The sequence below is a fragment of the Phaseolus vulgaris genome, chromosome 8, assembly GCF_051622355.1.
Source record: "Phaseolus vulgaris cultivar YP4 chromosome 8, ASM5162235v1, whole genome shotgun sequence".
Classification (NCBI taxonomy): domain Eukaryota; kingdom Viridiplantae; phylum Streptophyta; class Magnoliopsida; order Fabales; family Fabaceae; genus Phaseolus; species Phaseolus vulgaris.
In genome coordinates, this window is record NC_143505.1 from 8,364,277 (window position 1) to 8,385,997 (window position 21,721).

General features: G+C 38.1%; 2 protein-coding genes across 2 annotated transcripts; one reads left to right on the top strand and one right to left on the bottom strand.

The window, feature by feature from the left end:
- Positions 1–580: 580 nt before the first annotated feature.
- LOC137826407 (RING-H2 finger protein ATL74) lies at positions 581–2,071 on the bottom strand. Its single transcript, XM_068632365.2, has one exon. It carries the CDS (start codon positions 1,335–1,337, stop codon positions 801–803), a length of 537 nt encoding a protein of 178 aa, XP_068488466.2. The 5' UTR covers positions 1,338–2,071; the 3' UTR covers positions 581–800.
- Positions 2,072–8,804: 6,733 nt separating this feature from the next.
- LOC137825636 (dirigent protein 25) lies at positions 8,805–9,574 on the top strand. Its single transcript, XM_068631361.2, has one exon. It carries the CDS (start codon positions 8,839–8,841, stop codon positions 9,505–9,507), a length of 669 nt encoding a protein of 222 aa, XP_068487462.1. The 5' UTR covers positions 8,805–8,838; the 3' UTR covers positions 9,508–9,574.
- Positions 9,575–21,721: the final 12,147 nt, after the last annotated feature.

Below are 21,721 nucleotides of genomic sequence, written 5' to 3' on the forward strand. Positions count from 1 at the left end.
TTTCTGCTGTCTAAAATCCCAAACTTCTCTTTATCTATTGAAATGTTTGTTGAGTTTGTGATGCTTTTAAAATATAAAATAATTTTAAAACTTCAGAAATAAAATATTTAGAAAATTTTTAAAGTAATGAAGAATTTTATAGGATGTATGATTTAGGCAGGGTAAAAAAATTAGATTTAAAAAAAAAAATTGGATAAAAGTTGATGTTTTGATTAGCGAATTTTGTGTAAAGAGTTTAAAATAATTCAAACTCAAGTTAGAATATTTTGAATGAAAGGAAATGAGAATTTGAAGGCTTTATAACACCATTGATTGTTATTTTTGCATAGTTTGGAAAATAAACAAAATTATTTTAAACAACTTAGACTCTTTATTCAACTCCTTTCTCTTGATCATATTTAAACTCTATTAATCCACACACTCTAAATACATTTATAGTTTTTTCATAATATAAAACTTCTTATATACACTATTCAAATCCAACACAAGATCGACCCTAATAATTACTCAAATGACTTTAGCTTATCATCAAGCAATGACATATTAGTGCGCAGAGATAAAAAAGAACCCACTAAGATTATGCACATTTTCAAGATTTTTTTTTATCCAATCCAACATATTAGTATACACAGAACAAACATTAACATATGTTTTAATTTAAAAAAAAAAAACAACAAATATAAATGTGTGTAAGAGTGGTCACTTCAAATTTATTAATAACCAACTAATAACTACTCTAACAACTAAATTAAATTTCTCAACTTCCGTTCACCAAAACTTTTTCACGATATTATTGTCCTTCAACTCGGCGGCTCCACCACCACCACGACGTCGCTCCTCCGGCGGGACCCACTCTCCGGCGCGGCGGGTTTCTCGAGGAGGGAGTGGCGGCAGTTGGGGCAGGAGGAGTGGGAGAGGAGCCACGTGTCAATGCAGTGCACGTGGAAGCCGTGGTTGCACTTGGGCAGCATTCGAACCCTGTCCCCTTTCTCGAACTCCCCGAGGCATATGGGGCACTCTGTCGCCGGGACGGTCTCGCCGGAGGCACCATACACCGCCACCGGGATGCGGCTGAGCTGACGCCGCTTCAGCCCCGTCCCCGCGAGGCGCGCCGCCTCCTGCTCCGCCGTCTCGTCGCCGAAGCGCCGCCCGCACCGCAGCGCGCATCGCGCGATGGAGTTCAGCCCCAGCGCGCATATCAGCGCGCACAGCAGCGCCGCCAGAATGATCACCATGTTGGTATCGAAGTTGGCGTCGCTGATGAACGTGTCGCGCGTGTTGTTGCCGTACGACGGTGGCATGCTCAGCTCCGTCTCCAGAAACCGCCGTTGCGTCATGTTTGATCGGTGGCTCAGTCCGAACAGAAAAAAAAATCAACTGGGTCTCTTCAATTTTGTGAAAAGCTTTAGACTTTGTGGTGAAATCTTGATGGGGTTGGGTTGTGTGGGGTGGGTGATTTTTGGGTAGGTGTGTGCGAACTCTGAGTGTTCTTGTGAGGATTGGGAGCAGTGAAGGACACGGAACAAAGGGCGAATTGGAGAATCGCTAGCTTTTTCTTTTGGGGTGATGGGATAAGGAAAATGAAAGGGTGAAATTTTGTTTTGGAGGTGATTGTTATCTGAACTGGGGACCGTTTTGCTGCTTGATTCCCAGCTTAAATCTTTCCACAGAGATGCATGGTCCTTATGGAACACAACAAAGCAAAGTGCAAAACGGGTTCGAGATTGCAGAGAACATTGGACTTATACACACTTTTTTTACCTATGATTTCACGAATATATGGCTCCACAACATACTCCTATTCAACAACACATATATTCTTTTTCAGAACAAAATAAATAAAATCTTACATGAAACAGACAAAAGTATATATAGCAGTAACAATTTTTGTCTGACTAATTAACACACTCATACTAAAACTGATGGTTAAATTAGTACAAGCTTTTACATTTATAACATATATAATGAACAGGTAGGAGTGGCCCTGAGAGAATATATGATGGAAGTTTTTTTCTTTGGAATTGGGATGAGATTTGTGGTGCATATATAATGGGCAATTTATAGGAAGTGGGGCTGGGTGAGTTGTTGGACTTAAAAGGAATAAAAAGGTGAAGATTTGGGTGTGAGTGAGTGAGAGATAGAGAGCAATTAACTCAGATATATGGAAATGAGAATATGTGGGTAATTTAAGGATAGAGTGGGGTCTGGTAGTCACAGGTGGTTAATTTACATACCTAATTAGATTAAACCTGTGTAGAATAATATGAAGAAGGTTGGTAGCGAATCCAAACGCAATCCCTTTAATTTTACGGTTAAACTTGGTAGGGTGGGGTATGGACCAATGCAAAATGAGGTAGTCCCAAATTTGAGTGTGACTTTGATTTGTTAGTAGTAGTGGAAATTTCGTTGCCAATGTCTTATTCGGCTGTGCTCTGCTTTTGACATCAGACATAGCAGATGAGAATCAAAATACAGAAAAAAAGATCCAAAAGGAAAGGGAGAAAAAAAAGAAAGCACAACGTTCAAAATATCTCTCTTCAATTACCCTCTTCGCAGTTTGCAATAGCCTACACCAAACTGTGGTATTTTTTGTGCCACCTTTTGACGTCGATTTCTGATGGGACACTACATAGTAAAATATATTTTATCTATCCTACAAAAACAACACTAAACCCTCCACCTAAATCCCTCATATCAGAGGCCATATTACTTTCACCTTCCTGCTTCAACCTAGCAACTCTGTTTTTATAAGGAACAATATTAATCAACAGATTTTTGTCTAGTTTATACTGATATGATTGATTCTTTTTATTAACATTATAACTTGTGCTTTTGATTTTGAATAGATTCTTTTTTGAAAAAAAGTTAAACCCTTGAGACAGACCTGCGGAATAATTGGTATTAACTCTTTGGATGGATCTAAATTTTACAATTATATACATCGATTTTTTTTGTCTATTTGCATAAACTTCAATTGAATTTTGTAGTCTTCAGAAATAAGAGGGAACGAGATACGACATATGGCAAATAATGAAACGTTGCATAAATTCATATGAATTATATACATCGATTTTTATGCACAGTATGTCGGATCAGGCTCTTTGTCACTTGCATTGCAGCTGGTGGACCCTCAAAATCAAACTATCAAATTTATGGCACCATTTACCATGGAATTTTCTTGGCAACATTACCATCAGAAGTGAAAAACTAAATCAATTATTGGGTGAGTTTAATTAATTGTTTCATTTATCCACTACATAATCTTACTCGTTCCAAGTCAATCTCTAATTAATATGGATATTTATTTAGCATTCCATGAGTTAATCTAACCACCCCACTCGGCCATGGTTATGGTTAGAGGATGGAAAATTGCTAGCAGAAGAAAACCTACTCACCAACAACAAAAGTAACATGAATATCATCATAAGAGGTAAGTAACTGTTGCAGAGCTTTCTTTTCACAATACTTTGTATTTGCATGCGAGATATATATAATTAGGCTTCAACCGTTAATGCAAAAAGAATGGTTAGCGTTATCCTTTTACATTAGTTATATCCAAAAAAACCATCTTAAAAAATATATTCACAAAATTGAAATTTAGATGATTTTTTCTAGGTTAGTTGTATTTAAACAAACATAACAGAACTTTATTATGTTCAGTGACGTCACACATATGTTTAAATATAATTGAGATTTTTTTTAAACTCTTAAAAAAAATGTCATTAATTTTTCTCTTTTTACCCACACGATCATATATGCAACATATTTGTAATTTTATCTGAACTTTCGCATCTTGTCATCCTTGTTCCATGTTGTTGAGGAGGACCTTCTTATTGTGAGTGAGTTCAACATAGTCTCACTCAACCATTACCTCACCACTACTTGCGTAGTTTTGTGAGCACGTTCTAGTTCGAGTGTCTTGTCGTTTTTGTTTTGTGTCGTTAAGAGAGAGTTTTGATAACATGATTGCACTATTATTGTCTCTTGGTTGAGTGAAAAATCACCGTAATGTTTAAACCATTATTTTTTACCCTAAAACACGTAAATTTTGAAATGATAAAGACATTGTTTACTATGCTTAAAATTGTCTAACTTGAAAAAATAGCGTTTGACTATTCCTCCCTAAATTGACGAAAAAATTGAATCAATTAATTATGTTGGATTTGAAAATAACATACTTTAACTCAAATAACCAAGGTAAAAAGTCAATTTTATACTTAGTGTCCATCAAAAAATAATATTTCTACTAAGAGATATGCTCAATAGTAAGGACACTTTTCAAATACTTCAATCCACTCCAACAATTCTCAATGCATCTATTCAAACCTTGATTTGTCTATTATTGATTTCTCTTTTACCAATAGTGCAATACTTTAAGAGTTAGAGTAACATCAATAAACAAAGAAATACTTTAAAGTGACGGAGATGTACTACAAGAACTTAACAACCAATCTACATAAAAGAATCAGGAAACTCCTCTCACGTAACCATGACCAACACCTCAAGATATATCTAGGAAAAATGTTACTTTGACAACTGCAAGCAAAAATACTCCATTTTGACAACCGTGACATGACATGGAGTGCTTATGTGGTGATTTGTAAAGAATTAAAATTTTGAAATCTGCAAAAAGGGTATTGATGAAATATAGAAGGCGTCAAGTTTAAGTCTAAGGAATTTTTGACGAACTTGAGAGTGCTTGATTTGTGACTTAATCAAAACTAGTAGGAGGAGTGATTGGCTTTTGGCTCAATTTGAACCGAAAAATAGTTCCATACTAGAGGGATTGAAGGAGAGGACGAGAGTGCATGCAGAAATCTCATGCAGTAATTGCACACAACACTAGGAAATTGTCCCACATTTGAAGGATTGAACGAGGAAGGAGTGCGATCACCACTATCGCGGGAGGGAATGAGGGTATGTGTAGGAGAAAAATGAAGAAGAAGGGAGAAGAAGGAAACAATGAGAATAATTTTTCAAATTATGCAAAAACCCCTCATTCATTTTTATTAAAACGTCACCCCATATTTATTAAAATAATAATAATCATGTCATATGTCAATCAACCCATCAATTGTTAGATGGAAATGCTAAAAAAATGGTTGTTAACATATTAAGACTCCATAACTAATTCCATAACTTTTCTATTATCTAGTGTCTATCCGCTAAAAATAGTAATTAACAATCTAAAAGAATTAGCATGTCTTTAAAGTTCTTTTACCAAGTGAGATATGACGGTGCACTAGTGCTGAAGGGTTAAAAGACAACGACTATTTTCACTTTAGAACAGTGGCTTTCTAATCGCATTTGATGTACACGTAGTCTTATGTCCAACAGAGAAAACAACGGCTATTTAGCCGCATTCTTAAATGTAGATTTATAAGGGAGGCTATGGTAAATAGTTGCATTCTTATTTATTTATTTTTTAAAAATAAAACTCTAAACCCTAAATCCTAAACCTACACATTAAAAAAATTAAAACATCACCAACCTTGTGCGTGAAGGCAACAACTGGGACGACAGCATAAGCGACATCAACAACGGAGTAAATACAACACAACAAAAACCCAAATAGCAGGCAATGAAACAGTAGTGACCTTTGCTAATGCAAGAAAATAAACAAATAAAATAAACGAAAAAAAAATATATAAACCAATGGTGAAGAAGAAAGAAAGCTCAAAATGAATTTACAATGGCATGAAGAAGACAATGAAGGCTCGTTGAAGACAAGAAGAAGCACGAAAATAGAAACAGAAGAGAAAACGAAGCGTCAGATAAGAAAGCAAGTATGAAAGCATAAGTGGCGCGCTTCAGTGTCAGGATAAAAATTGTTTTAAGAATGCGACTATTAGGTAAAATCGCATTCTTAAACAAAACACTTTGATTTAAGAATGCAGTTATTAGGTAAAGCTGCATTCTTAAATAAAACGCTTTATTTAAGAATAAGATTATTTGTAATATTTATTTATATTTAAATCCAAATATAATTATCTAAATATAAGTTATGCTATAACAACTAATTATTTTTGGTCTCTAAAATTAATTTCTATTTCATGATTTTGTTGTAGTGTTATTATTAATAAACATTTATAAAATATGTTTTAGATTAAAACCATTAGCTACCAAGCCATTAGTTACCAATTTTTTAGCTACTTACTACTTTATATCTAAATTAGTCTTTATTAGTTTTTTAGAGACTAATTTAGAATTTAAAATATTAGTAGCTAAAACTTAGGTAGCTAATTTAAATACTAATTTAGAAACCATTTTATAAATTACTATTAATAATATAAATCACTTTAGATACGAATAATTTTTTAGCCACTAAATTAGTATTTTAGTTAATATAGTGCTAATTATTTTTTGTCTATAAATTTGGTTGTTATTTAATAATTTTCTTGTAGTGAATTAGTTACCAAGATTTTTGCTACCAACTCTATAATCTAAATTAATTGGTTGCTAAAACCTTACTAACTAATTTGATATCAATTTAGAAATTATTTTATAAATTTTATTAATAATAAAAACTATTTTAGACATCAATAATGTTTTTAGTCTCTAAATTAATATTTAATTTAGTTAATATAGTGATTAATTATTTCCGTCTCTAAAATTGATTTCTATTTAATGATTTTCTTTTAGTGCAAACCTTCATACTGGTTATTTTATATCTTAAATTATTAATCACTTGCATACTAATTTTTTTAATGATATAAATAATTATTAGTAAAATTTATAAATATGTATCTTGTGTTAATTTTCTCTAGTATTCTTATTATTATTATTATACTTTTGACAATAATTTTAAAAGATATTAAAACTAACACTACAAAAAATTCATTAAATATAAACTAATTTTGGAGAAAAAAAATAATAAGTTGCTATATTGACTAAATTAGATACTATTTTAGAGACTAAAAAAATTATTGGTGTCTAAATTAGTTTCTATTATTATAAATAGTTTCTAAATGGGCATCTAATTAGCTAACAAAATTTTTGCTACCAAATTTAAAATATAAATAATTGGTAGTTAAAATTTTGGTAGCTAATTAGATAAACTATTTATCAATAATATAAACTAATTTAGAAATCAATAATTTTTTTAGTATCTAAAATAGTATCTAATTTAATCAATATAACAACTAATTTTTTTTAATTTCTAAATTTGATTTTTATTTGATGATTTTCTCATAGTGTAAGTTCTGACAAAAATAGTTATTAGTAATAGTTTTATATAGTAATGACAACCATGAAACATAATAATGATAAAGTAATAATCACTACTATATTATATGTAATAGTGATAATAAAAAATTATCTTATAAATAAATTATTTTTTTATTATTAATAATTAGTATCATTTTAATTTTAAACTTTTTATGACTAATTTTTTTAATTATTAATATTTTATCATCATTAGTTGTCACAAATAAATATGTAAATCATATTTAAAATTTTCAAGTAAATATTAATTTTCAGGTAAATCTTATAAATAGTGACAAAATTTTTATTTATCACTAAATTTTTTGTCAAAAAAAACTTATATTTATTGTATTGATATTTTTTCTAAAAATTTCTAAGAGAGAAATCATGTAGTTGGTATACTTGAGGTAAAACATGGAGTTGGTATTACTTAGGTGAGAAAAAATGAAAGGACCTAACACATGCATAGTATGATGGGTGAGGCTTTATGTCACTTGTGTTGCAGCAGGTGGACCCTCAAAATCAAACAACCAAATTCATGTTCTGCTAAAGCGAATCTAACCCACTCACCTTTTTAATCTACAAAGATGATATCACACATATAACCTTTATCAATCATAAACACTTTACACTGCTTTCATTCATGATGGTGCTGTTGGATATAACTAAAACCAAAAAAGTTTTGGCTTTTTGTAACTTAAATGCAGTCACTGATACACAACTTTTCACTATATATGAACTGAACAAGTTACATGTATATATAGCAGTTACTTTTCTTCTGTTATTTTCTTTTTTATCTTTAATTTTTATGTAAACTAACTCCAACATGTTTGTTTAATAGCAATAGCCCAACTCAATTGATCAAACACTGTGGAGGAGTTGTTGGAAGTTGTATTATAATTACTTCTGTTCAATTCTTATTAATAAAAAAAAAAATAGCAAGACAACATTTCATTGTTTTAGGTAGAAGATTGTTAGCTTTGTGTGTATTGGATGAAGATAAAGGTATATGCATTTCATTGTTGAAGGTAGACCAAATTTTTGTCTAGTTTCTGTTGTAAGTGATTAAAGTGTTTTTATTAACATGGTAAAAGAAAAGGTTATTGGTATTTGTGAAATTTGATAAATATAGTTCAACTTGTTAAATGGATCCAAAATTTATAATTGTATACAACAATTTTTTTTGTGTCTATTTGCATAAATTTTTTTAAAGTTTTTTTATCAGAGAAACCAACTCCAATTGAATTTTTTAGCGTTCAGAAATCAGAGACAACAAGATATGGAGTTGGTCCACGAAATAGCAAGTGACAAACGATGAAACGTCACACTGAGAAAGAGGATTTTTATGCAAACGACCTAATGCTTTATATGTTGAATAGGCTTTATGTCACTTGCATTGCAGCTGGTAACCCTCAAAATCAAACTATCAAATTTATGGCACCATTTATCATGGAATTTTCTTATTGGGTGTGTTTAGTTAACTGTTTCATTTATCCACTTCCTAATGATCTTGCTTGTTCTAAGTCAACAATCTAATTAATATGGATAATTACTCTAACTACCACACTTAGTTGAAGCCTATATATCAATCAAGCATGCAAATGCAAACTATTGTCAAAAGAAAGCTATGCAACAATGGCTACACCAATTCCTTCTATTGTGGTGATATTCATGTTACTTTTCTTTATGACTAAGTGTTCTTCAGCTAGGACTCTTGACAATATTCCATCCTCTTACCATAACCATGGCCATCAAAAGATAACATTCCTAATGAGCGATGTGTTGAATAGTAGTAGTACACAATATTTTGGAAAACCAACAACTACTAATGTTACTGGTCAAATACCCCAATTCACTCCAACAGTTCCACTTAATTCATCTTCTCAAACCTTTGATCTGTCTACTATTGGCTTCTCTTTTCCCACTAGAGCAACACTTCAGGAGCTGGAGTATGGATCAGTAACACCAATAGATGAGGAACTAGTTCAAAATGATGGAGATGAAGTGCATAAACTTGGAAAAGCACAAGGGGTGTATGTTGTTAGCTCTGAGGATAGAAGTAGCCACATGGTGGCTATCACAACAAGCTTCTTGAAAGGTGGGTATCAGGATGGACTGAGACTTTTTGGAGTGCACAAGAGTGATGTGTTTGAGTCACATATTGCAGTTATTGGAGGAACTGGAAAGTACTATAATGCTAATGGCTATGCTGCTGTTAAGGTTGTGTACAAAGTAGGATCTAGTTCAAAAGAAAAAAAAGTGACAAGTTCAAAGTTCCTCTTATTTGATGTGTATCTTAGTTAATTACAAGCATTTTAAAGTACACATGTCATGAAAATCAATGAAGGATATGTTTTCTATTCAGTACAGAGATATAGTATGGTTTGATCCCCACATTGTTGTTGACGGAGATCCTAATAAAACAAAATTAATATATATACATATATATATATATATAAAACGAGAGTAATTCTCGTTTTACAATATATTTTTTTAGGTTGAGTTAAACATAGATATATTTATTAAGAAAAATGATAGTGTGACAACTCTTAGAATTGTATAAATTTTTTATGGGATGAGTTTAGAAATAAGTATATATAATAAAGGATAAATTTGTAATTAAATTATATAAAAATATAAAATAATAATATTGGGAGTTGTAATGTGATTGTATAAAAATTTAGGGTTGTCCATGTACCATTACTCATTTATTAAAATGGTAACAATGTTGTTTAAAATCTTTCACAGTCAAGATTTTTAAGACTATTATGCGATTGATATCGGACTCTTGTTAAACCACTCATAAATATTTAATCTTATGTTCGAGATATTCATTCTATTATGTGAAAGATGTGTTGAAGATCTCACATCAATTAAGAATAATTCAAATTATAATATATAAGTGGATTACAATCCTCATTTTAAATATTGATTTTATGAGGTTAAATATAAACTCACTAATATAATATCATAGTCATTCACATATTTTTAAAAATATTGATATTTATTGCTCAACAAATTACTTTAATAAAATGAATTTACATCTTTTTGTTTGCAAGAATTAGTGATTCAAGTAGAAACCTAAGAGTATTTTTTGTAAGAAAATATTTTTGAACTATATGACTTTATAGGGAATATATAGTAGTATGTTTATGTAATTATTGATTAGTTACACTTGAATCTAACTTTATATCCGTCCAATGTGATATTATTTTTAGTTAACAATCATGTACCATTAGAAAAACTAACATAGTGAGCACTGACCGTGATGCCAATAGCACATTTCGGCATCTAAATCTCTTAGAGAAACACCTAGTAAATCAACTATATTTATGCTTATCGCTTAATCACTTTATTAATAATAATCAGATATAAATCAAATTTGAGAGCATGATTAATCGTCCATATGGATAACAACCTAATTGAGGTAATATAGGTATATGTTGTAAGATAAAATGTAATAATTTTTTGAAAACTTGCTAAATTATTGTTTCTCTCAACTGACTTGAATATCAAAGTATAATCACAGGTAACACATTAGAGACTAAGACCGAAGATCGAAGGTCGAGAACAAAGGTAGACAAAAAGAGAAAGAAAAGACTAGAGATATGGTGATCACATATGGGTTAATTCAGACTGTGGGATGGAGAAAACCTTATGAAGGAGCCACATGGTTAATATGTGAAACATGACCTCCAACTACGAAAAGCTTGAGATGTTAAAGAGAAAGAATGCCAAAGAGATAAATGCGTTGAGGACCGAGAATGCCCAAATGAGGCAAAAGCAGGAAGGTGGTGAGACATGAGGCTCAATCCTAAAAAGTACATGTTCAGTGTGGAAAGAGGTAAATTCCTAGGATTTATGATGACTCACCAGAGTATCAAGGTGAATTTGGACATGTGTCAGGAACTTATAATAATGCAAAACCCCCAGAACCTTAAAAAAGTAAAGAGACTTGTTGGCCGACTGACTTCCTTATCCAGTTTTTACCTAGGCTAGCTGACAAGATAAAACCAATTTTAAAGTTGACGAAGAAGACCGAGAAGTTTTTATGAGATGACGATTGCGAGGAAGCATTTTCGATTGTGAAGGCCTCAATCTCATCATCGCCCATCCTTAACAAACCCACACCGAGACACCCATTATTGGTATACCTATCGATATGAGACGAAGCAATCAGTGCAGCCTTAATGTAGGGAATGACCAATCAGAAACATGCATACTTCATCACCTGAGTACTACAAGATGTCAAGACAAGGTATGAACTCATAGAGAAATTAGCCTTGGCCTTAGTCCACACAACCAAGAGGCTTATGCCATATTTTCAGGGTTACAAAATCTGTCAAAACTGAATGGGCAGGGGGGATGATAGCATGGTCAATGGAGTTGTTGGAATTCGACATAAAATATGAACCAAGTCGACCCATCAAATCCCAATACCTAGCAAACTTCGTGTCGAAGTTGCTGGGAAATGATAATCGACAAGTTGAGGTGTGAATATTGTACGTTGAGAGCTCATCTAACCACAAAGGTAGCAACGCAAGAATTATGTTGAAAGGGTAGTGTAATTTAACAATAGACCAATCCTTATGCTTTGACTTCAAGACGTCAAACAATCAAGTCGAGTACGAAACGTTCACAACTAGACGTCAGTTCCAAGTCATAGACCATGTTTTCCAAGGTATTATCACCGAGTGACCAAACTGATGTTGGACTCCGAAGAAGCGAGCTTGTAGCATATACGCCAAGAAAACAACTTTCAAGTGGTCTTGTTGTCCAAATTAGCAAGCACTAAGAAAAAAGGTCGACACGACATGATCATTCAACAAATAATGTCAACTCTAATTATTACCTTGAACGAATGTATGAATACAGAAAAAATATGAAGCCAATTGTGTCCAACAAATCATGAATTTCCTTGTTGGCCAAGACGAGGGAATGAGATGACATGACAAAGCACTGACAAGAATGGAATTGCAATTTCTCATGATCAGGTAGGATCTATATAAAAAAGGGTATTTCACACCCTTTTTAAGTTGTGTAACAAAGTAGGAAGCCCAACACATCATGAGCAAGCTTCACAACGGGATATGTGGTTTATAGTTAGGCTAGAGAACTATGACGAAAAGAGTGTTGAAAGTTGGTTACTACTGACAAACATTGTGAAGGGACTATGTTGAATTTGTTAAGAAGTACAAAAGTTACCAAGAGAATGGTCTTCGAACCTAGTAGTAAAAGTAAAAAGAAAAATTTGAAGTTTTAGCCTCAAACTCAATGTCGAGCATAACGACCAAAAGACCTGCAAAGACGCCTAATTTTTCAAATGCAGTTGAGTAGGTGCCACGTTTAAAACTTAAAGCACCCACCCAAAAAAATCATCCAAGGGAAACTAGACGTGAACATTTATTGTTAAAGAAGAATAAAAATAAAAATCATGATTCTAATCTTCTCGCCTACTATGACAAACAATGTTGGCGGTCTTATACTGGCGTAATGAAACATTGTCATTGGACACATTATCATCTAGGATATGTATGCTACTAGTAAATGACCGTAACACCGATACTCTGAAAACTACTTCCGAACCTTAACATTCTACCCACTCTTAAAATTTCTTAAAGATAACTTTCATGAACTCTTTCCCTTTACTTCAAACAGAGTCTTTTTTCTGATCTTCCTTAATCCTCTTGTCTCTTTATTGCCTTGTTTTGACTATCCCCAACTGTTGCAACCTTAAACAAAACTAAACCAACTCCGATGCATCAAAACAATAATAACAAAACTGCAAGAAACAAACTGACAATTTAATACGAATATTAAGATAATGCTCCAGCTTATCATTACTAAAGAAAACACATTTAAACCTATTAGCGCATCTCCAATAATAAAAGCAACAAAACATTAATTATTTATACTTTCTGAGATCTAATTTTAGTCTGCAATTAATCGCTTTTGGACCCCATCCCATACCTAGCTTTTCCTAAGCCTTTTATCATTATAGTCTCAACATTTGTACGCATATCACATTATGAGAATCTGGTTAGTACTTGACTAAAATACAAATGAAAATAATTTCTTCCTTATTAAAAATGTTAACTAAGTTTATTTAGTTTTATAAAAATAAATAAAGACATTTCTTAAATGGTTCTTAATTATATTTGTTGAAAATTGTAATTAGATTTAAATATAAGAATATTTTGAAAATAATAACATTCAATAAAGTTAAGTTATTTAAAAATTGGTTCTTCCCTTACTCACTCTAACTTCTTCCAACATCCTCTCCTTCTATTGTGTCTCTCATAGTATTAGAAATTTTAAAAGGCTTAAAGCTGAGCAATATAAACCCCAAAAGGTGTTAACTTAGAGATATATTTTAAACCTTGAAGTCATTTTGAGTAGTTGGTGGTGTTGCTTAGTCGTGATGGTGGTGTTGATGGGTTTGCAGCTCCATGAAAACCTGCATTAAAGGGAAATAGATAGCAACAAAATTGTGAAATGGTAACCTCTCACGATTAGAATTGTTCAAAAATATTTTAACCAAACTAAATTGAATTAAAAATCCAAGTTTTATAATATTGTAAGCATTGATTCTTTGTTGGTGTGCTTGCATATTTTCTAAGTGAAACCAACTCCAATGGATTGTTCTTAGATAAGAGGTAAAACATGGAGTTGGTATTACTTAGGTGAGAAACGATGCAAACGACCTAATACATTCATAGTATAGGTAGGACAAATCATGACATTTTCTGAATACGACAACAAAGGCTAATCTGTAACTGCAGACTTGAATCTCTTTGTTTTGGGAGGATATACACAGACAATGCATAAGTATAATTCACATGTTTTGAAGTTAGTTATCTTATAAAAGGGTTGGTTTTGATTTATAATATTCATCTGATAATAAAGAATGTTCCTGCTAGGGAGATGGGACCTAGAGAACTATTGAAGTCTTCTTCTCTTTCCTTCGGTCGGGCATGTGACTGGGTGATGAACTGGGATTCTCCTCGTCCTCCTGCTTATCCTTCGGCACTTGGGACTCGGTCGTCGGGTGAACACCGGATGGTGGGGGTACCTGCGAAGGCACTCCGACGCTCAAGTCAGTAAAGCGGGTGGTCAGCTCTCAGGTAGGTGAACAGTAATAAATGACATATCTTACTCCTTGGAATGTGTGCTATTTATATTATTCTAATGGGCCTACCTTGTTGGGCCCGTTTATCGAGGTGGATACCGCTTAGGGTTGCATTACCTAATCCTTGATGGTGGATTAGGTTCATTGATCTTGGTCTGGGAATTAATTGTGACGGGGTTCGGCCATCGGCCACCTTCTCATGGTGAGGGTCGGCCATCGGCCAAATCCATGTGGTCTTCGACCGTCCCAGCTAGGTCTTCTAAGGTCTCGGACCCTCGGCCGAGTCCCCAAAGGTCTCGGCCACCTGGTCTCTCGGCCAAGCATCCAAATCTATCGACCAGACCGACTGGTATCGGGCAGCCAGGCAGGTCCTAGCCTCGCCCAGTACCGGTACACTTGCCCCCCAAGCTCGAGGGCAAATGTGTTAGATGTGTCCGATGAGTTTGTGATGGTGGATGTCTGTCGGCTCTTTTGATCGAGCGGCCGTTTCGTTTCTTGAGGTGACTTGACTAGGCGGCGTGACATGACCTCAGACGGCGCGATGTGATGTGCATTGATGAGGGGCTTTTTTTGGGCGGGGGAATTTGTGAACCGTTAATCTAACGGTTGAGATTGATACGACGTTTCGAATTCCGAGGCCCATGGGCCCTATATATAGGGGTCCACCACAGCGTCGCACTCTTGTAACTTTTATTGGAGCGAATTGATAGCCGAGTGCCCTCTCGCCCTTAGCCCTGATAGCCGAGTGATCCTTCGCCTATACTTCATTTCCCAAAAAGGTTAGTCATGTCGAGCCAGTCTCGGCCTACATCCTCTTCCTCTGGTCGAACATCTTCTCCCTCCGCCCGTCCAATGTGTCCCGCTGGCCATTCGATTTCTCCTATCGGACAATCTTCCTCTTCTTCTTCTTCTTCCTCTTCTTCTTCCACAGGCTCCCAGCCCATTGGGTTGGCCGAGGGGTCGTCCCCGGTAGAAGTTGTGAGGGAGGATGATCCGGCAGTTGCGTGTGACCGGTCGGACTCTCCTCCCTCGGCCATACCGCTTATGGACTTTAGCTGGGTGGATTCCAACGTGGTTGAGAAATCCTCCACCTATAGTACTGCGGAGTGCGTGGCCGAGTTCTTCGTTAAGAACCCAGTCCTGAAGCTGGGCGGCCGCTCTAGTTATTTCGATGTTGTGCCTTATGGGCCAACCGAGAGAGTGTGCATGGGGCGACCGGGTGACGGTCCCCCTTTCTTTTATATGTATACTTGTTTCTTTTCTGATATCCACGTGTTTTTGCCTTTTGACACGTTTACGATGGGCGTTCTTCGAGCGCTCAACGTGGCGCCCACCCAGGTTCATCCGAACACCTGGGCGTCCCTTCAGGTCTTCCGCCTGTTGTGCGACGTAATGCGCCTTCACCCTTCTCCCTCTTGTTTTCTCTGTTATTATGCCTCTCACCCTGCCAAGAAGGCCTCGTGGCATTCATTGGTTGGGCGGACGGGTAGTGTTTTGTTCGACCTATTTGCCGGCTCCTACAAAAGATTTAAGGAGCGTTTCGTTAAAGTTATCATTCGGCCGGAGGCGACAGCCATATTTTTTGACGAGTCCGATAGATCGAGGTTCCCTTTCTACTGGACTCGCTAGCCCTGCGGCTTCAAAGAATGGCCGAGGCCGACAGAGGGTGCTGATGAGATGGAAATTCTTTCGCTCTTTGACGCCCTCCCGAGGAGGCTCCCATGTCGGACGCTGGTCAAGGCTTATGCCAAGCCTGGGCGTTGGGCGGCCGTTCGGGGTATGGGTTTTTGTTTTGGCGTTTAGTCGGTCCGTTGGTCGTCATCTTTCATCGTTCGGCCTTTTTTTAACTTGTGTTTTCTTTTTGCAGAGACTATGGTGAACGAGCGACCAAGTGCTGTTGGCATGCTTGATAAGCACCGACAGAAGGCGGCCGAGCGCAGGGGTCGCCGCAACTTGGAGGTGATGCCTCCGGTTAATGAGGTGGCAGCCCAATCTGTTGGGTTTAATAGTGCCAAAGTTCAAGAGGGGGGGTGAATTGACCTTTTAAAACTTTCTCGCAGAAACAATGTTTAACCCAGTTTTACAGAAAATAAATCGATTTATGTGAAAATGAACAGATTTATTTCAGCACTGTTTTTGTTTGAAAAGCTTTTAATTCAGCAAGGTTAATCACAAGATTATGCAGTGAGAATTTCCAGCAGCACACACACAACTATCAGATTAGAAAACCAGTGAAATACCAAAACAACAAGTTTCAATTTCAAGCAAGTGATTAAGGTTCAATTGATAGCATGCTAATTAATTGAGTGACCTTAGCAAACAATCTGTTCTAGTGGCTTTTAACAGACTATGAGTGTTCTTCTTGATGTCAAGCAATTTTCCAGAAATTAAGAACAATGAATCACAGAACAACAAGCTTCAACTTTAAGCAATTTGTCTAAGGTTCAATTGATAGCATTGACAGTTTCTTGAGCAACTTATCACAGTCAATCTGTTCCAATGGTTTTTAGCAGATTATATATGTTCTTATCAGATTCAAACACCTTTTTCAGAAATCAAGAACAGTATGCACAGTGCCCAGAAAGAACAGATTTATTTTCAATTGAACAAATTTATTTCTTTGCTGTTTTATCAATTATGCATAAACGAAATTGCAGAGAGAGAGAGAATGAACACAAGCAATTATACTGGTTCACTCAACCTGAGCTACATCCAGTCTTCACCAACAACAGGTGGAAATCACTAACACACAGTACAACCAAGTACAATTCCCACTGTTCTTGAAACCTACAAGAACTTAGGTACTCTTGCTGAAAAAACCTATTTCAGCATACACACACACCCACTCTTCAAGAACACCTATCAAGAAGAGTGTTCAACCAAACTATTACAAGATAGAGATGTGAAACGACTACACCTGATTGAGGATACACAGATCTGCCTTAAACCAGTAGGCAAGATTGCTAGAATAGTAGCTGCACCTCACACCAAGCTTTTGGAACCAAACCAAGAACAAGCACTTTGTGATTTTTGAAATCTTTGAAGAACAAATGCTAATCCTTTGAAAACACTTAACTCTCTGCTGTCAAAACTTGTTTTTTGCAAATGTATGAACTGTTTGAATCGTTATTAAACTCAGAAAACAAGTTTGCATTTTATAGAAAGCCAGCTTATAACAGAATTTTGAAAAACAGTTAAAGCTGTTATAAAATGAACAGATTGAAAATAAAATAAACTGATTTATTTTCAAAAGCAGTTAGAGAATCTGTTAAGTGAGGAGACTTAGTCAACCATTCTGGTGCTGAGATAAAACTGAAAAACGTTTAAGCTTGACATGGCACCAGAGGCAAAAAGAATCTATTCATTTACAGATGAACAAATTTATTTTTCAAAACGAAAACAAAGAAAGTTTAACTATTTGAAACTCAGTCGTTTTGAAAAGAAGAAGACTTAGTCAAAATACCTGATGCACAAAATCAAATTTTTACAAGACTTTAGCCAAGGCATCAGTGAAAAAATGAATCTGTTTATTTAGAAAAGAACAGATTTATTTTTATGCAGTAAACGTGTTTTTGTGTAAAACATGTGAAAAACAGTTTAAGAAAACTTATGCTTGTTCTTAACACATGGCCAGTGGTTATGAGGTGAGTTACTCAGCAAAAAGCCACTCTTAGACAACCTCTAAGCACTACCTAAGACATACTTAAAGCAAAGCAAGATTACATGAAAAGTACATACAAGTCTTCATCAAACACTACATATAAGTCTTCATCAAACACAATCTTGAAGGGGCAGCAACCATCTTCAACACAATCTAGGGAGCGGGCTGGTCCTTCCCAGAAGTCCAAGAAGCGGCCGAGGGAGGGTAGTAACATAGCAACTACCGTCCGGTCGCCTGGTTCGATGCTGACCCCGCCTCCTCCTCGTCGAGAGGCGGCCGAGGTGGCGCAGCTCTCTCCTCGCTCCCGCCCGGGGTCATCTGGGCCAACCCCCTTCGATCTCTTGGGGCGCGGCCATCAATTCACACGAAGGGTTCGTGTGGCGCTCCCCGATGAGTCTCGGGAGTCCCTCCAAGGTGTCGCCCCGACAGAGCTCTTCAGGAGTGGCCTCGAGCTCGTCTGCTGCTCGGTCGCCCTTTTCCAGCACGGTCTCCAAGGGCAAGACCGACACGTGGAGACCGTGTCACACTTGGAGCATCAGCTCTCGGAGGCCACCCAGTCCTTAGGGCAATCTTTGGCTGCTAACGCTGACTTAGCAACTAAGATTGCCAAGGAGTCGGCCGACAAGGAGTTGGCTCAAAATGAAGCTGTCGAGGCGAAGCGGCAGCTTGAGGCCGAGAAGAGGAGGGCGGCTGCTGAGGTCGCCCAGTTGAAGGAGTGGGTCGACAGAAAGCTTGCCGAGTCGGCCGCTGAGGTACTTGCCCTTCAGACTGCCAAGGCCAAAGTCGAAGCTGAACTCGACGAGAATTACGACGAGGCCGAGGAGTTATTGAAGCAGTGCTTTGAAAGAGCCGTGCGTCAAGCGCACGTGCTATATGGAGGGCCGCCGGCTGCTGGGGAGTTCGACCTTGATTTTGAAGTCTATCAGGGACGGATCATGTCGAGTGCCGAAGTGGCGGCCTTGACTGCTCGAGGGGCTGAACTAGTCGGGACCGAAGGAGGGGAGGCCGAGGTTCAGGGTAGGGGAGCTGAGGCCGAGGAGGGTGAGTGTGTTGAGGTGCAGGACTAGGCTTATACCTTTGGCCGGGTTGTGGCTTTTTCCTTCTTTATTATCCTCCGGTGCTGGGGCATGGCCCTTTTACCTAATTTTCTGATGTATCGCCCAGTCTTATGCTTAATATATTGTCCAACTTTCCTTTGAGTTTTGCATAAAATTTTTCAGTCGGCCTCTCATTAATTCAGGCGATCGGCCATTAATTGCGAGTGTTAAACTTGAGCAGGTAAAATGTGGGCGATCGGCCATCAATTGCGAGTGTTAAACTCGAGCAGGTAAAATGTGGGTGATCAGCCATTAATTGCGAGTGTTAAACTCGAGCAAGTAAAATGTGGGCGATCGGCCATTAATTGCGAGTGTTTAAAATTCGAGCAAGTAAGATATGGGCGATCGGCCATTAATTGCGAGTGTTAAATTCGAGCAAGTAAAATGTGGGCGATCGGTCATTGATTGCGAGCCTTAAACTCGAGCGGCCAACACTTGCGATGTTAATCGAGCAAGTGGGCGATCGGTTGGCCGGCACTCGCGATGTTAATCGAGCAAGTGGGCAGTCGGCCAGTACTTTCGGTAGAATATTTCCAACACTTTTGATGAAAACGCCTCGTTAAAACCTCCCTGATTGGGTGAGGAAAGAGTGCATGATTTTATTGATTTTAGCTGTAATAGAATTTGAGGTGCGTGGCATTCCACGTCCTCGGTACAATTTTTCCTGAAAGCCATTTTAGATGATAGGCTCCTCCTTGTGCGACTTCTCGGACTCGGAAAGGCCCCTCCTAGTTGGATGAGAACTTCCCTTCGTTTTTTCTTGCGTCGCTGCGCATTCTCCAGACAAGATCGCCCTTCTGGAAACCTCTCGGCCGGACTTTGGTGTTGTACCGTCTAGATGCCCGGGCTTTGCAGGCAGCCTCCCGAATCTTGCTTTTGTCACGAAGCTCACTTACCAGGTCGAGGTTGACCGCTAGGCTTTCCTCGTTTAGGGTGAGATCGAACATTTGCCGTCGTATGGTGGGCTCGGCCACCTCTACCGGAATCATGGTCTCGGTTCCGTATGTCAGGCTGTAAGGCGTTTCCTGTGTGGTAGTTTGGGGGGTGCACCTGTACGCCCAAAGTACATCGATTAGTTCCTCGGTCCATCGTCCTTTTGCCTTGCCTAGCCGCTTCTTCAGCTCGTTGAGTATGACCTTGTTGGCGGCCTCGGCCTGCCCATTGGTTTGTGGGTGTTCTACCGAGGCCGTGATGGACTTGATGCCCAGGTCGTCATAGAAGGACTGTAGGCCTCGGTCGATGAACTGTCGGCCATTGTCAGTTACTATTGTGTGTGGGACGCCGAATCGGCAGACAATGCTCCTCCATACGAAGTTTTGTACATTCTTCGCCGAGATGGAGGCGAGGGGCTCAGCCTCGATCCATTTTGTGAAGTAGTCGACTCCCACCAGGAGGAATTTGGTATGCCCCTTCCCTGGGGAGAATGGACCGATAATGTCCATCCCCCACATGGCGAACGGCCACAGGGAGATGATGCTGTGCAGTTCTTCCGGGCTGGTGTGGAGGAGGGGGCCGAATTCTTGGCACTTGGCACATTTCTTCACGTATTCAGCACAGTCTCCCTGTATGGTCGGCCAGTAGTAGCCGGCTCTCAAGATCTTGGCGGCCATAGTTCTCGCCCCGGCGTGATTTCTGCAGACTCCTTCATGGATCTCGGCCAGGATGTACTCGGCCCTTTTGCTGGTTATGCATTTCAACAGGGGGGTTGAGTAGCCTCTCCGATACAAATCTTCGTTGATCATGGTGTATCGGGCGCATTGTTGTTTCATCGCCTTCTCTTGGTCGGCCGTGCACGTGTCGTCCGTCAGGTATTGGATGACGGGTGTCATCCAATTGTCGGCCTCAGCCTCTTCATCTTCTACAGCCAGACACTCGGCCTCGGCCTCCATCACACTCGGGTGCCTCAGCCATATTTGTATGACCGACCTCTGATGGCTCTTCTTTTTGGTGACCGAGAGCTTGGACAGGATGTCGGCCCTCTTGTTGTCCTCCCTCGGTATGTGTTACAATGGTGCTTTGCTAAAGCGGGCGATACTGTTTTTGGCCGCGTGGTAGTACCGCTGCAGCAAAGGCTCTTTCACCTCGAAATCTCCATTGACTTGGCTGACCATCACCTGGAGTCGCTTTTGCATGTGACCTCGCGTGCTCCCATGTCGTAGGCTAGGTTCAGCCCGGCCAGCAGGGCTTCGTATTCGGCCTGATTGTTGGTCGCCCGGAATCCGAACTGGAGGGCTTGTTCCAAGAAGAGGTCGCCCGGCCCCTCTAGGATGACTCCCGCTCCACGGGCTGTTTTATTTGAGGAGCCGTCCACATAGAGAGTCCAACCGCCCGAGAGGGTGGGCAGTGGTGTTAGCTCGGCCGAGAAGTCGGCCAAGCATTGAGACTTGATGGCGCCCCTCGGCTCGTAGCGTATGTCGAACTCGGAGAGTTCGACTGACCATCCTATCATCCTCCCTGCAAGGTCCGGTTTAGATAAAATTTTAAAAATAAGGTAGTCGGTTCTTACAGTTATGGAGTGATTTTGGAAGTAGGGGCGCATCCGCCTTGCCGTGAGGACGAGTGCGAGAGCCACCTTCTCAATCATCTGATATCGGGTCTCGGCCGAGTGAAGGGTTCGGCTGACAAAGTATA